The sequence below is a fragment of the Bufo bufo genome, chromosome 1 (genome assembly GCF_905171765.1).
Source record: "Bufo bufo chromosome 1, aBufBuf1.1, whole genome shotgun sequence".
NCBI classification, from domain to species: Eukaryota; Metazoa; Chordata; class Amphibia; order Anura; family Bufonidae; genus Bufo; species Bufo bufo.
In genome coordinates, this window is record NC_053389.1 from 19,062,281 (window position 1) to 19,077,322 (window position 15,042).

Here is a 15,042-nt window from a genome sequence, read left to right on the forward strand (position 1 = left end):
ATACACAGTGGGGGAAATAATTATTTGACCCCTCACTGATTTTGTAAGTTTGTCCAATGACAAAGAAATGAAAAGTCTCAGAACAGTATCATTTCAATGGTAGGTTTATTGTAACAGTGGCAGATAGCACATCAAAAGGAAAATCGAAAAAATAACTTTAAATAAAAGATAGCAACTGATTTGCATTTCATTGAGTGAAATAAGTATTTGAACCCTCTAACAAAAAAAGACTTAATACTTGGTGGAAAAACCCTTGTTTGCAAGCACAGAGGTCAAACGTTTCTTGTAATTGATGACCAAGTTTGCGCACATTTTAGGAGGAATGTTGGTCCACTCCTCTTTGCAGATCATCTCTAAATCCCTAAGGTTTCGAGGCTGTCTCTGTGCAACTCTGAGCTTGAGCTCCCTCCATAGGTTTTCGATTGGATTAAGGTCCGGAGACTGACTAGGCCACTCCATGACCTTAATGTGCTTCTTCTTGAGCCACTCCTTTGTTGCCTTTGCTGTATGTTTTGGGTCATTGTCGTGCTGGAACACCCATCCACGACCCATTTTCAGTTTCCTGGCAGAGGGAAGGAGGTTGTCGCTCAGGATTTCACGATACATGGCTCCGTCCATTTTCCCGTTTATGCGAATAAGTTGTCCTGTGCCCTTAGCAGAAAAACACCCCCAAAGCAAAATGTTTCCGACCCCATGCTTGACGGTGGGGACGGTGTTTTGGGGGTCATAGGCAGCATTTTTCTTCCTCCAAACACAGCGAGTTGAGTTAATGCCAAAGAGCTCTATTTTGGTCTCACCAGACCACAGCACCTTCTCCCAGTCACTCTCTGAATCATTCAGGTGTTCATTGGCAAACTTCAGACGGGCCTGCACATGTGCCTTCCTGAGCAGGGGGACCTTGCGAGCCCTGCAGGATTTTAATCCATTGCGGTGTAATGTGTTTCCAATGGTTTTCTTGGTGACTGTGGTCCCTGCTAATTTGAGGTCATTAACTAACTCCTCCCGTGTAGTTCTAGGATGCTTTTTCACCTTTCTCAGAACCATTGACACCCCACGAGGTGAGATCTTGCGTGGAGCCCCAGAGCGAGGTCGATTGATGGTCATTTTGTGCTCCTTCCATTTTCGAACAATCGCACCAACAGTTGTCACCTTCTCTCCCAGCTTCTTGCTAATGGTTTTGTAGCCCATTCCAGCCTTGTGCAGGTCTACAATTTTGTCTCTGACATCCTTGGACAGCTCTTTGGTCTTTCCCATGTTGGAGAGTTTGGAGTCTGCTTGATTGATTGATTCTGTGGACAGGTGTCTTTTATACAGGTGACTAGTTAAGACAGGTGTCCTTAATGAGGGTGACTAATTGAGTAGAAGTGTCTAACCACTCTGTGGGAGCCAGAACTCTTAATGGTTGGTAGGGGTTCAAATACTTATTTCACTCAATGAAATGCAAATCAGTTGCTATCTTTTATTTAAAGTTATTTTTTCGATTTTCCTTTTGATGTGCTATCTGCCACTGTTACAATAAACCTACCATTGAAATGATACTGTTCTGAGACTTTTCATTTCTTTGTCATTGGACAAACTTTCAAAATCAGTGAGGGGTCAAATAATTATTTCCCCCACTGTATATATAAAATAATATTGAAAAGTTCAAGGGGTATGAATACTTTTTCAAGGCAGTTGTAGCTGGTGTAAGTTATACCTCTTCTTGTATATAGTGATATGGAGCATGCTGGTATAACCTGGGGGATAAGTTCAGCAGATATCAATATATCTACAGAACGCATTCGGAAAGTCTTTAGACCCTTTCACTTTTTTATGTAGTGGCCTTGTGCTAAAATAAAAAATAATAAAGTTTTCCCATCAATCTGCCCTGAATAACCTGTAGTGAGAAAGTTAGAAATCTTTACTAATTTATTGAAAAGGAAAAACTAAAATATGACATGGACATTAGTCTTCAGCCCCTTTACTCAGGGCATAAGTATTCACACCCTTTACTCAGGACTTAGAGTTCATTCACACGTCCGTTGTGTATTGCGGATCCCCTATAGAAATGGCTATTCTAATAGGACATGTTTGATTTTTTTCGGGAGCCACGGACCGGAAGATCGGGGCCGCGCTCCGGAAATGGGGATGCGGACAACATACTGTGTGCTGTCCGCATCTCTTCCGGCCCCATTGAAAGTAAATGAGTCCGGACCAGTTCCGCAACGTTGCAGAAAAGATCCGGACCCATTCTTTTGGATATGTGAATGAACCCTAAGTTGAAGCCCCTTTGGCACCGATTCCAGCCTCCAGTCTTCTTGGAGATGATCCCACAAGGTTTGACTCCTGGATTTGGAGATTTTCTGCTGTTCTTCTCTGCAGATCCTCTCCAGCTCTGTCAGGTTGGATGGAGGCCGTCGGTGGCCATTTCCAGAGATGTTCCATTGGGTTCAAAGCTCTGGCTTAGTCACTCAAGGACATTCACAGCCTGGTCCCTGAGCCGCTCCTGGCCGTGTGATTAGGGTCATTGTCTTGTTGAAAGGAGAACCTTCGGCACAGTCTGGAGGTCCAGAGCTCTGGATCAGGTTCTCATTAAGATTATCTCTGTACGTTCCTCCATTCAGCTTTCCCTCCACCCTGACCAGTCTCCCCCCCCCCCCCCAGTATGATGCTGCCCCCTCCATGCTTCACTGTAGGGATGGTTTTGGACAGGTGATGAGCAGGGCCGGTTGTCCCCCAGACGTGACACTTAGAATTGAGGCCAAAAAGGTTCAATCTTGGTTTCATCAAAGCAGAGAATCTTGTTTCTCACAGTCCATTATGTGCTTTCTTATAAACTCAAAGAAGCTTCCATGTGTCTTCTACTGAGGAGAGGCTTCGTTTTGGCCACTGTGCAATAAAGCCCAGATTGGTAGAGGCTGAAGTGATGGTCGACCGTCTGGAAGTTTCTCCCATCTGCACACAGGATCTTTGGAACTCAGACAGTTACGACTGGGTTCCTTGTCACGTTCCTCACCAAGGCCTTTCTCCCCTAATTACTTAGTTTGGTGGGGCGCCTAGCTCTAGGAAGAGTCCTGGTTGTTCCAAACCTCTTACATGTAATAATTATGGAGGTCACTGTGCTCTTGGGAACTTTCAGTGCAGTAGAAATGTTTTTGTCCCCTTTTCCAGATCTCGGCCTCCACACAATCCTGTCTCTGAGCTCTACAGGCAGTTCTTTCCTCCTCATGGCTTAGTTTTTGCTCCGATACGCATTGTCAGCTGTGAGACCTTATATAGACAGGGCTGTGTCTTTCCTAATCATCTCCAATATCCTGAATTTACCACAAGTGACTCCAATCAAGGTGTAGAAACATCTCAGAGATGATCAAGAGAAATGGGAGGAACCAGAACTAAAAGTCAATGTCACAGCAAAGGGGCTGAACACGTCCAGGCAAAATTTTAGTTTTTCCTTTTTAATAAATTTTCAAATGTTTTTTAAATTCCGCTTTCTCTCTCTCATTATGGGGTAGTGAGTGCAAACCGCTGAATATCAACACTTGGAACATTCTCCGCTGATATAAACAAAGATCATAATAATTAATATTTTAAAAAAAAGAAACATTGTAACATTTCTGAAATAGGAATTTCTAGGTTCTCTCCACGGTAAATATGCACCAGAAAAAAAATATATAATTGAAGCTGAAATCTTAAAGCCCGGGAGCTGATAAGCAGCTTTGAAGCAAGAAAAAAAAATCTTAATTACTAAAGCAGCAAATAATAATTTGAGGTGAGATTTTCTGTATTATTCAGTCTGCTGTTAATGAGATTGACCTTCAGCAGATAGCAGAAAATAGTGGGGATAGCAGCGATGGCGCAGGATCCGGGCAGGCGGTGCATTATACTACTGGACCAACTAGAGCAGTTTTATCTTTTTGCAAAAAAGGCTTAAAAGGCATCTGTCAGCAGTTTTGTCCCTATGACACTGGCTGACCTGTTACATGTGCGCTTGGCAGCTGAAGGCATCTGTGTTGGTCCCATGTTCATGTGTGTCGGCATTGCTGAGAAAAATTATGTTTTATTATATGCAAATGAGCCTCTAGGAGCAAAGGGGGCGGTGCCGTTACTCCTAGAAGCTCTGCTCTCTCTGCAACTGCCACGACCTCTCCACTTTGACTGACGGGACCAGGCAATGTAAACGTCATCACACCTGGCCCTGTCAAAGAGCAGAGGGCGCAGCGGTTGCAGAGAGAGCAGAGCTTCTAGGTGTAATGGTAACGCCCCTGTTGCTCCTAGAGGCTCATTTGCATATATCAAAACTTCATGTTTCTCAGCCATACGGGCACATATGAACCTGGGACCAACACAGATGCTTTCAGCTGCAAAGCGCACATGTAACAGGTCAGCCAGTGTCTTAGGTAAGAAAACTGCTGACAGATGCCCTTTAATGTCAGTACTGGAAACACATGTAGGGCTACGTCCACACGTCGCAGAAATGCTGCTGTCCAGATCTGCAAAAATTAAGAGTCCGGAAAATGAGATGTTGACTAAAAATCCACTTCACAATGCGTGCGGATTCTGCAGCAAAGTCTGCAAAAGATTTTTTTTTTTTTGGGGGGGGGGGGGGGGGGGGGGGGATTGTTAAGCACTTTTATTGGTTGACGCAGACGTGATACAAAGAAGTTTCAGCAAATAGTTGACCATGGGCCTGCCAATCTGGCTTTTGGAAAAGGAGTCTCAGCGGAGAGCGCCAGACTGGCAGAAAACCCACGGGTTGGAGCATTAGGATTACATTCCATAATCAGCTCTTCATGATTTCTGATACACAGCTCCAAATCCACTGCACAGACAGTGACATGACAAAGCTCAGGCTTCCTGCAGCCACCACAAGGGGGAGCTCAGCGCGTACAGTTTTACAAAAGAATCCAATGCATTACCAGTACGCAGTGAGCTCCCTCTAGTGGTGACCGCTAGTAGTCAGAATGTTAGCGGTCTATGTAGGAGATTTGGAGCTCTGTATCAGGAAATCGATAATATATCTTTATAGCAATAATAGCTTAAGAAAATAATCAGTGTAGAGATTTTGGATCTACGATTTCCCACTAATACAGGTCTCGTGGTCGTAGATAATTACATGGATCCTGCGGACGCTGGGACATTAACAGACTGATAATTTCGTGCGAGTCACTGACTTCCTCAGGATCCAAGGGAGAGGGTCACACATGGCCGCACTTGCACTGTAGCTCCTTTATCTTCTCCGCACGGTTCACGTCCCCCACAGGGCGCCATTATTAAATAATCACAAGGAAGCCGCGCTCCGGACGTACAAAGGAGGAACGTTTATTTATAGACAAAGCTTAATTACAGCTGAGAGAAGAAAAAACAAAAAACAAAAAAAAACCTGATTGATCTCCATTTGCTTCTCCTCTGCCCGTCTCCCGCTTATCGAGAGGCTGCTACAGTCGTAACCGGCGGCGGCCGGCAGTGATCCGGCAAGGCATCGATGGGTGATGGGGACGGTACAGCCGGATGTGACGAGTCCCGCTCCTCTGGCATCTGCAGCAGAAGTCACAGCAGTAGCTGGAATCTGGAAGACAGCAGGGTTACTTACAAAGCGTCAGATCCCGGGAGATCTGGGCGATCGTGTACGTATCTGCAGCCGGGCCACTGGGGACTCGGACATAAACCTTCCCTCGGTCGCACACATTCATTCTCTCTCTGCTGTGGGCCACAGGGTATACTGGCATTATTCCCGGGGGGTAAAGGGCATAGAAAGGGTTATTCCATAAACCCATTAACTACCACTGCGAATTATGACAATTATTAGGCATTACACAGCAATATATTTGCCGCTCTTCTGCATCGTCCTACATTGAAGCGCCCAGATCCCTACAGTGGGTATAAGTGTATGCATGGGGGGTGGGGGGGGGGGGGGGGGGGTGGTGACCCCGTGACCCTAGTCCTGGCAGACCCATTCGGTCTTCAGTCCGAGAAGCTTTGTGCTTCCTCTGATCAGCCCGGCAGCAGAGAACGGAGCATCCATAACGTGTACGTCAGGCGTGGCGGGGCCCTGCGGCGTGTCCGTCGGGCATTCTGTTGACTAGAATAGCACTCGCACATGATACTATGTGACCGCTGAACCCTTGCCTCAGGTACTACTCCACCCAGCGTGCACTGGCGTCTCTCCACACCCGATGACAGCTGCACGAGAGCTTGCAGGAGGTAAAATGAACACCCTGTGCTCCAGCAGACTGATACACTGTAACAAACTATCAGGACAGGCTGAGGATTGTCTAGACTGGATACAATTGTAGCAAACCCTCAGCTGCAAGAAATATTAGCTCATAACCCGTGATGGTCATGGGAAGGTTGAGGTCTGCGAGAGGTAGTGGTGTCAAAGAAAAACATTGGCGCAGCCATGAGGGTGGCGTGTAGACGGGGCAGGCTATGTGGGAGAACCCCTTTAATAAGCTAGGTTGGTACATACAGTGCCCTGTGACCTACTCTACAAACAGCACCTTCTATCTGAGCAGTCTGGATGAATCTGGACACCTGGAGCCCCCAGTGACTGACAATAGACAGTATCTGTCCCCGTCCTCGGCGCCCCCCTCGTGGTGTGCAGATTGAAGGGACACATGGCGCTCTTATTTGTCACCTGTCAGGCGGCAGCACAGATAGGAGATCCGTCGGCGGCGTACCGTGTGCGATAACATCCGCAGGAGGATTGTCACAGCTGTTCCCCCAGCGCACGGCGTGACCCGACATGACTGCTCCTCCGAGCGCTGTCACATAGACTGAGACACCCGAGAGATGACGAGACCTGGCGGCTCCTTAACCCCTCTCACGCCAGCAGCTCATTAGAGTGTTATAAATGTGATTTATGAGACGCGGGCGCCGCGCCACCATCTGTGGCCATCGGGGAAGGGTTACCGCAGGAATCCCCAGAGTCATGAGAGTGACTAGAGATGGATCAGCGCCGTGCGCCCCCTTATACAGAACCACTTCAAGGGGATGACCCATGAAAACAGCCCTCGTCTGCATGCCCGGTATCTGCCCTCCCGCTCTGGTGGGCGCTGCCCGCTCATCCCGGAGGAGGCTTTAGTCTCTGGTTTTATGTAACTAAAGTGCAATCACTGTCAAAGAAAAGTTCTGGAAACTTCTAATAGACTAACTTCATATTTCAGCTTGGGGCTCATGCACATGAACTTTTTTTTTCCGTTTACGTTCCGTTTTTTGCGTTCTGTATACGGAACCATTCATTTCAATGGATCCGCAAAAAAAAAAAAAACAGAAGGTACTCCGTATGCCTTCCGTTTTTTTGTTTTTCCAAAGACAGAACATGTCCTATTATAGTCCGCATAACGGACAAGGATAGGACTGTTGTATCAGGGGCCACCTGTTCCGTTCCGCAAAAAACGGAATGCACATGGATGTCATCCGTATTTTTTGCGGACCGCAAAATACTGAAAAAGCCATACGGTCGTGTGCAAGAGGCCTTACTGTCAGTGAACTAAAACATTCCTGTTTACATCTATGAACAGAACCCAGTCCTGTTCATAGCTGAGGGTTTGGTACAATGGTATCCAAAAATCAACCTGGATATATTTCACCTGTTCAGGTTTGTTACAATGTGTAAGTGCAGATGAATTGCATATACGGCAATATACTGGCCAGACTGTTCTGGCCTGGATACAGTTCTACTACTACTCACAGCTGAGGGTTTGTTCCATTTGTAGGGCTTTCTAGCCTATGGTTGTAAACAAGCACGTGTCACAGCGTAGTTCATTGTGTCACGGGTTGCCGTATGTACTCGCACTGGCCGCGGTGGACTCCGTGTAGGTTGGTTGTGGCTTTTATTGGTCCCCCTGTGCCTTCACTGGTCAGTTCCCTATGGTCACGGTTTATGGCCGCCCTATGGTGGATTCCATGTATGCCGGTTGTTTTGAACTGTTCCCTGCTACGGTTCTCGTTACTCCTGGTTCATGTGGGGTTAACGTTACTGGTTCTGTCCACTAGGTGGTCACCTAGTGAGACATCAAGGTCACTTAGTCCGGTTCGGTGTCTCCTGCTAGTCCGAGTCTATGCCTTCGGTGAGAGGGCTCCTGGGTTCTGCAGAGGAAGGACATCTAGTCGATGTGTGCAGCTCTGCCTGTGACCGCCATGGGGTCCAGGCATCGCTTTGTGTGCCCCGTCTGTACTGTATCCTGTGCGGTTGTTTGTGTGGACCTCTGGTGCTTGCACCGTCAGTCTCGGCAGGTAAGTGGCCAAGTGCACCGGGAATATCCTGGAGGTGCAACCAGTGAGCCCTCGGCTAAACTCATCCGCACCATTAGGGGCTCTGTGAAGAAGAACGGGGCTCACTGAATCGGCCCCAAGTCAAACCGATGCACTTGGTTCAGTGGTATTACCTGCCACTGGTTCCCTACCTGCTGGTCCAGTTTCCTGCCGTGTCTAGATCTCTGCGAATATAGTATTCGTTTTTGGTCCTTGCCTTGCCCGTCTACTTGCCTTGGTGTGTTAAGCCTGAGAGATGTTCTAGGGGTCCGTATGACCCTTGCTAGAACACGACAGCACGCTTTCATTCAGTGACAGCAAGCGGAACATTAGCGTTTTTATCAGCTAAGGGGTTACCACAATGTATCCAATTCTTTTTGAACAGAAGATACCGGTGGCGCTAATAGCCATCATGTCCGTTACAATGTGTCAGGGCAGGAACCAGGTAGCAGTCTGGAGTCCTGGGCTGTTCAGAGGGTTACCTATGCAGGATACAAGGATATCTGTGGTCAGGAAGGGTTTGCATCCTGCCCCCATTCACTGACAGCCAGCAGAGATCATAATACAGGATGTAAATTAGAGGGGTTATGTGAAGCACCTTCTTAATATCTTCTGGGCGATAAATTAACCACTTGCTGGTCGGCTGGCGCACTTTCCATACACGCGCACCGCGGCGAGCTGGGGATGACACGCTGTCTGTGCGCGACACATTAAAAACCCCCCGTAAACAAAACATGATTAAAAACATATTTATCAAATTAGGCACCAAAATATTGATGCCATTTCCTCGCCCCCCTGACAGCAGCCACTTCACATCGCAGGATGACAACTTCAATTACCGACTTACATTAATTAATTGTCTAATTGGTGAGGCTCGGAGCAGCTGCAGGGCGCTACCCACCTCCAACCTGCCTGGCGAAACAGGGGTTAAAGTGCCGAGTCGGCAGGTCCCTGCGCCAGGTGTTTTATTTAACCCATTGAAGACCGGGCACCCATATTTTTTTTTTTTTTTTTTTACTCTTTGCATTTCGCCAACCATAACTTTATTTATTATTTTTCTCTGGATGCGGCTGGTGGGATGAGCGTCATGTAGGCGTCATGTCTTGGGGCCGCAGTGGACAGGCATGCCTCCGAATGCACGATGCTCGGATACTTATCCCCTATCCTGTGGATTATTGTTGTAATGGGATGCCCGCTTTAATGGACTCTGCGCTGTCTGTCCTTACAAAGCGTGGGCCTTCATCGCATCAGAGGGACTCCCCTAAGACATGATTAAGGGGAGCCCCACTTCAGTCTCTCCCTTTCATTGTATTAAGGCATACAATGGGTTAAATGGCGGACGGCTGGCTACGGGAGCTAAAAAGCGAACTGGTGAGGTCACGGGATGAAAGCACAGGATTGCTGGCAGTCTCCACTGAAGTCTGCGGGAGACATTTGCCTCCACAGGATACCCCTTTAAGAAGGGATCCACGAGGTGTCAGACACATCGCCCTCGGCACTTACTAGATGTGGCCACTCTCCCGCAGCTTGTTCACAAGATCCTCTACGGTTTCCACTTTGACCCCGGCCTGTCTCTGCGGGGGGTCCTCCACGCTCAGTATATGGACGCGGCTTGTGGTCTCCACCCCCAGGTCTGACGGCTTCACAGTTTCAATCTTCTTCTTCTTGGCTTTCTGGGGAAAGAAATGACAGACGCGCGTCAGGTGCAGTCTCCTCACTGCTGCCGACACAGGTCTTACATGGCAGACACTGCTCCCCACATAGGTGTTATAAGATCCTGCAGCCAATGCCCCCCTCCATACGGACACGGCACACATGGGGGGGGCATATCACAATTATCAGGTTTTGTCACCCAGGACAGGGGGACGGGTGTTTTTTCTCTTACACCCCATTTCCACACCTTGGTTTTCTAAGGCCTCTTTCACACTTGCGTTGTCCGGATCCGGCGTGTACTCCACTTGCCGGAATTACACTCCGAATCCGTTAAAACGCAAGTGTACTGAAAGCATTTGAAGACGGAACCGTCTTCAAAATGCGTTCAGTGTTACTATGGCACCCAGGACGCTATTAAAGTCCTGGTTGCCATAGTAGGAGCGGGGGAGCAGTATACTTACAGTCCGTGCGGCTCCCGGGGCGCTCCAGAGTGACGTCAGAGAGCCCCATGCGCATGGATGACGTGTCCAATGCGATCACGTGATCCATGCGCGTGGGGCGCCCTGACGTCACTCTGGAGCGCCCGGGGAGCCGCACGGACGGTAAGTATGCTGCTCCCCCGCTCCCCACTACACTTTACCATGGCTGCCAGGACTTTAGCATCCCGGCAGCCATGGTAACCATTCAGAAAAAGCTAAACGTCGGATCCGGTAATGCGCCGAAACGACGTTTAGCTTAAGGCCGGATCCGGATCAATGCCTTCCAACGGGCATTAATTCCGGATCCGGCCTTGCGGCAAGTCTTCAGGATTTTTGGCCGGAGCAAAAAGCGCAGCATGCTGCGGTATTTTCTCCGGCCAAAAAACGTTCCGTTCCGGAACTGAAGACATCCTGATGCATCCTGAACGGATTTCACTCCATTCAGAATGCATTAGGATAAAACTGATCAGGATTCTTCCGGCATAGAGCCCCGACGATGGAACTCTATGCCGGAAGACAAGAACAACGCAGGTGTGAAAGAGCCCTTACACTGTCTTCCCTGCACAGGGGATCACCTAGTGCTTGGCCATTTCTTTCTGATGGTCTGTCGTCATGGCATGTACGTATCCCTTTAAATACTGACCGCCACCACACAAAGGGTTAATATAGTATTGTAAGACTCAGCGCCCCCTGCCCAGCACCAGAAGCACTGCAGCCTCCTCTTACCATGATGTTGGGTAGAGTAGCATAACGCGGTTCATTTAGCCGCAGGTCGGCGGTCACCACGGCTGGAAGCTTCATGCTGATGGTTTCCAACCCTCCATCTATCTCCCGGATCACTGTCAGCTTCTCGCCTTCCACTTTAACCTCGGATGCAAAAGTGGCCTGGAAATAACAACCATCTATATCAATGGGCGGAGAGAATCGCCCCTATAGGTCCATTAATAGTTCCTGACTCGCTGAAGGGGGTTGTTGAAGGTTCGCCCCCCCCCCCCCGGGGGCCAAGCATGCATGTGTTTTCAATCATAAGAGGACAATGCCGTTCCCAGGCAGTGAAATTCAACTTGCTCGAAGGTTATTTTCCCCGACATTATTTGTTAGGAGGGAGTCGGGGGCCCCCATCCCCACAGATGAAACCCCTGGATGGAGGTACCTGAGGCCAGTCCAGCAGGGCTGCAGTCATCTGTCCAGTCTGATTACAGTCATCATCTATGGCCTGCAAGAGAAGACAGAAGACAGTGCTGAAGAGGAGAGGATGAGGGTGACAATGGAAGATGGGCACCTGGAGGACAGAAGGTATCAGCCAGAGTCCGAAACCCACAGAGCTTCAGGATATCAGGGGCAGCGCTGGCGATGGAGGAGGACTCGTTATCGTGTTGCCGTCACATATTACTTGTCTTCATAGAATATAACCCCCAGAGGACTACGGCTGCCGGCAGGGCGCTAGCTGCGAGCGAGCGGTGTGTGACTCGGAGCGGCCAGGCCTGTATCCGACGCCGGGGCAGCAATGAGGGAGGCGCGCGCGCACCACACACCTGTTTACCCAGGAGCACCAGGTTCACGTTCTCCTTCTTGGCCAGCGCTGCCAGGATCTTCGAGACCTGGAAAGGTCCGAGGGCCTCTGCATCCTTCGCAGAAACGTCAACGTGGATCCCGCGGTCGGCTCCCATGGCCAACGCCGTTCGGATGGTCTCCTGGAAAGACGGAGAAACCATCAGAGGTTTAAGAAAAATGAAGGGTAAGCAAACGTTACTCTCAGGGTGAATTCACACAAGGCAGATTTGCTGCGTTCATCTGAATGAGTCGTCCAGAAATCCGCGGCCGCGTTTACGTGAATGATCTTCGGGGCCAGAAATGTCTGCAATGTGTGAATTCACCCTTAAAGGGGTTTCACCAGTTTATGTAAATATAACCAAGACATCTGGAACTTTGTAACAGACCCTGTGCTTTGGATTCTCTCCATTTTCTAGATCTGTGCTTGCTGTTGGTGAACGGATCTCATACAGACAAACTCCAATTCTGATTCGTACATAGTAACTGCACTGACACACTGTAACAACTGGTTAGGTACAAGTGTATCCAGTCTCCAGGCTGATACATTGTAACAAACTATCAGGACAGGAAAAAAAAATTCAGGGGGTGGGGAACCGGTCATGTAACTGGAGAAGCATCTACAAATTAGGAAGAGTACGTCATATTTCCGCAACAATTACCGACTTTATTCGCCTCTCATCAAATTTTTGAAAGTAGGTTGGGCCTAAAGCCAAAAAACAGAGCATAACTACATATCTACGCCATAAATGTACCCCTCGCACTTCCGTGACCGGCGCGTAAAATGTCAGTCTTAATAAATGCCCTCTGTCTACGCTGGATACACCTGTAACAAACCCTCTGCTGTGAGACGGCGTGGTCTTAGATCTGCAAACAAGAAAGTTTCTATTCACCGACAGCAAGCAGAGCCGGATCGTGAGTGACTCCAGAAAACCAAGCAGTCGTACGTCTCCCACCTTGCACCTTTGTACAGACCAATAGGAACCGCCGAAGCTTACATTTATAGCGTCAGGGCGCATTCACACGACCGTAGTGTTTTTTTTGCGGATACCGGACGTTTGCGGACCGCAACCATAATAGAAAAGGCCTATTCATGTTTGTGATTTTGGGCAAGAAAAGGGCACGCTCTATCCCTTCGGCGGAGCTGTGTAAAGGAACCACGGAGGCGGACAGCGCACTGTGGGCTGTCCGCATCTTTTGCGGCCCCATTAAAATTAACGGGTTCGCACCCGTTCTGCAAAATACGGCCGTCTGAATTAGGAATTACTCCTTAAGCAGCGCCTCCAATCGGGGGAGTGCAACGTAAAACCCAAAAGCCCGATGGGGGAACGGTCAGCTGCCTGCGGAGCGGCTTCTATTGGCTCCTCCGCACCTAGAGGCCACATCCGGTACTGCAGCCTCTTATAATAGTCACCAGCCTAGGACGTAGTTCGGAGTCAGCGCGGGGTTGTATAGTAACATCTGAAAGGCAGTATATAGCCTTATTACAGTCCACCTGAGCCGGATATAATAGTGTGGATTTACAGCTAATTTCGGCGGCTCGGGGAGTAAATGACACTAGAGCCGCATTCAGATTAAAAGGCAGAAGCAGCAGCAGCGGGGGCTAAGTATCCGCTCTCTGATGTCAGACGTCTCACGAGCCTGGAGAAGTAGGCTGTAATTAAGGCCTTGTGCTTAGGTCTCTGCTCCGTCACAAGTCTCAGAAAATTCTCTCTATTTCCCACGGGTCAGGTAACAGGATTAGATAGACGAGGCGACTGCGCGCGCGGGAAAGAAGAGCCCAAAGGCTATGTCAGCGCATGCAAAATGAGCGAGGCCCCGGCGTGCGCTCCTTGTAATATATACACACACTGCTTCTACCATATTATGCCTACTTATGCATTTTTGTCCCCTCTGTATTATTTTAGCATCGCACGCAGAGAGGCGATGCAAGAAAAAGAAATATAAATAATTTTTTTTTATGTAAAATATAAAAAATGTAAATTAAATAAAAAATAGAATTTCCTCTCTCTCCCCCCTTGCCTACTGGGGTGGGGGGCGAGGGAGGACAGTGGACGCATCGCAGGGGGGGGGGGTGGGAGGGGAAAATATGGGACTGGGGGGTAAAAGGGAGTAAGTTCAAATTATAATGTTTATTTTCTTCTCCTTCTGTTACTTCCTTGTATACTAATAAAGATGTTGAATTAAAAAAAAAAAAATTTTTTATGAAAATTGGTCTTAAGAAATATAAAACAACTGAAAAATAAAAAGATAAAGTTAATAAAAATTTAAGAAAAAAGACAAAAATAAAAAAACTGAAAAATCAAATATAAAAAATACTAACAAAAAAAGAATACAAAATGAAATAAAAAAAAAAAAAAAAAAAAAAAAAAAAGGTAGAATAGAAAAATTTTAATTAAAAAGATAATTAAAAATTATTCCAAAAAATAAATGAATGTAAAATAATTGAAAACAGATGTAAATAAAATAAATTAAAAGAATTATGTTCAAAATTAAAATAAGTGAATTTTCAATAAAATCCAAAAAAGATTTTGCAAAATAAAAATGCAAATAAAAATAGATGTAAAATGGAAATAAAATAAAATTTAAAAAAGTGAAAACTCCAAAAATGTAAATAAATAACTGAAAAATAAAAATGCTAATAAAATAAAAATTAAAATAGAAAAATTAAATGTAAAAATTAAGTGACCACTAATGTAAAAAAATAAAAATAAATCAAATAATTTTTTTTACATTGAAGAATAAAATGTAAGTAAAATAGAAATAAAATAAATAAATTAAAAAAAGCAATAATTTTTTTTTAAAAAAAAAGGCCCCGATGTTGTTCAAGGTCAAAATTTCGGAGACAGAGGATAAAAATATAGATGTATAAAACCCCGAGCGCCTGCTGGCAGATGCAGCAATCATCCTGGATTCGTCGGCTCTGCACCGAGTGCCAGGGAAATGAAACAGGGAAGCGTGATTGTTGCTCCTGAGCCACGACAATGCTGAATGCGAAATCTCCTAATCGGCGCCCTGTCCGAGAGCATTGCACGCTCAGAGAGATGTGCGCTCGCCGCGCTGACATTTAAAAGGCGGAGGAGGGAGAGAACAGATACCATCTGAATCAGCCTTTCTGAATCATTAA

The 15,042-nt window shown here is 47.1% G+C and overlaps 1 protein-coding gene across 2 annotated transcripts in view; it reads right to left on the reverse strand.

Moving 5' to 3' along the window:
* Positions 1-5,274: 5,274 nt before the first annotated feature.
* Positions 5,275-15,042, reverse strand: part of ETFB (electron transfer flavoprotein subunit beta) — a 28,939-nt gene continuing 19,171 nt past the window's right edge. The window contains exons 3-7 of one of the 2 annotated variants that reach the window (XM_040420843.1): positions 11,900-12,058; positions 11,518-11,580; positions 11,091-11,249; positions 9,736-9,905; positions 5,275-5,545 (exon numbers count right to left, since the gene is read on the reverse strand). In XM_040420843.1, coding sequence (XP_040276777.1) covers position 5,545; positions 9,736-9,905; positions 11,091-11,249; positions 11,518-11,580; positions 11,900-12,058 — 552 coding nt within the window. In that variant the 3' untranslated portion in view covers positions 5,275-5,544. Of the gene's footprint in view, positions 5,546-9,734; positions 9,906-11,090; positions 11,250-11,517; positions 11,581-11,899; positions 12,059-15,042 lie in introns of those variants that run through there. The other variant, XM_040420853.1, reaches the window with a different exon arrangement.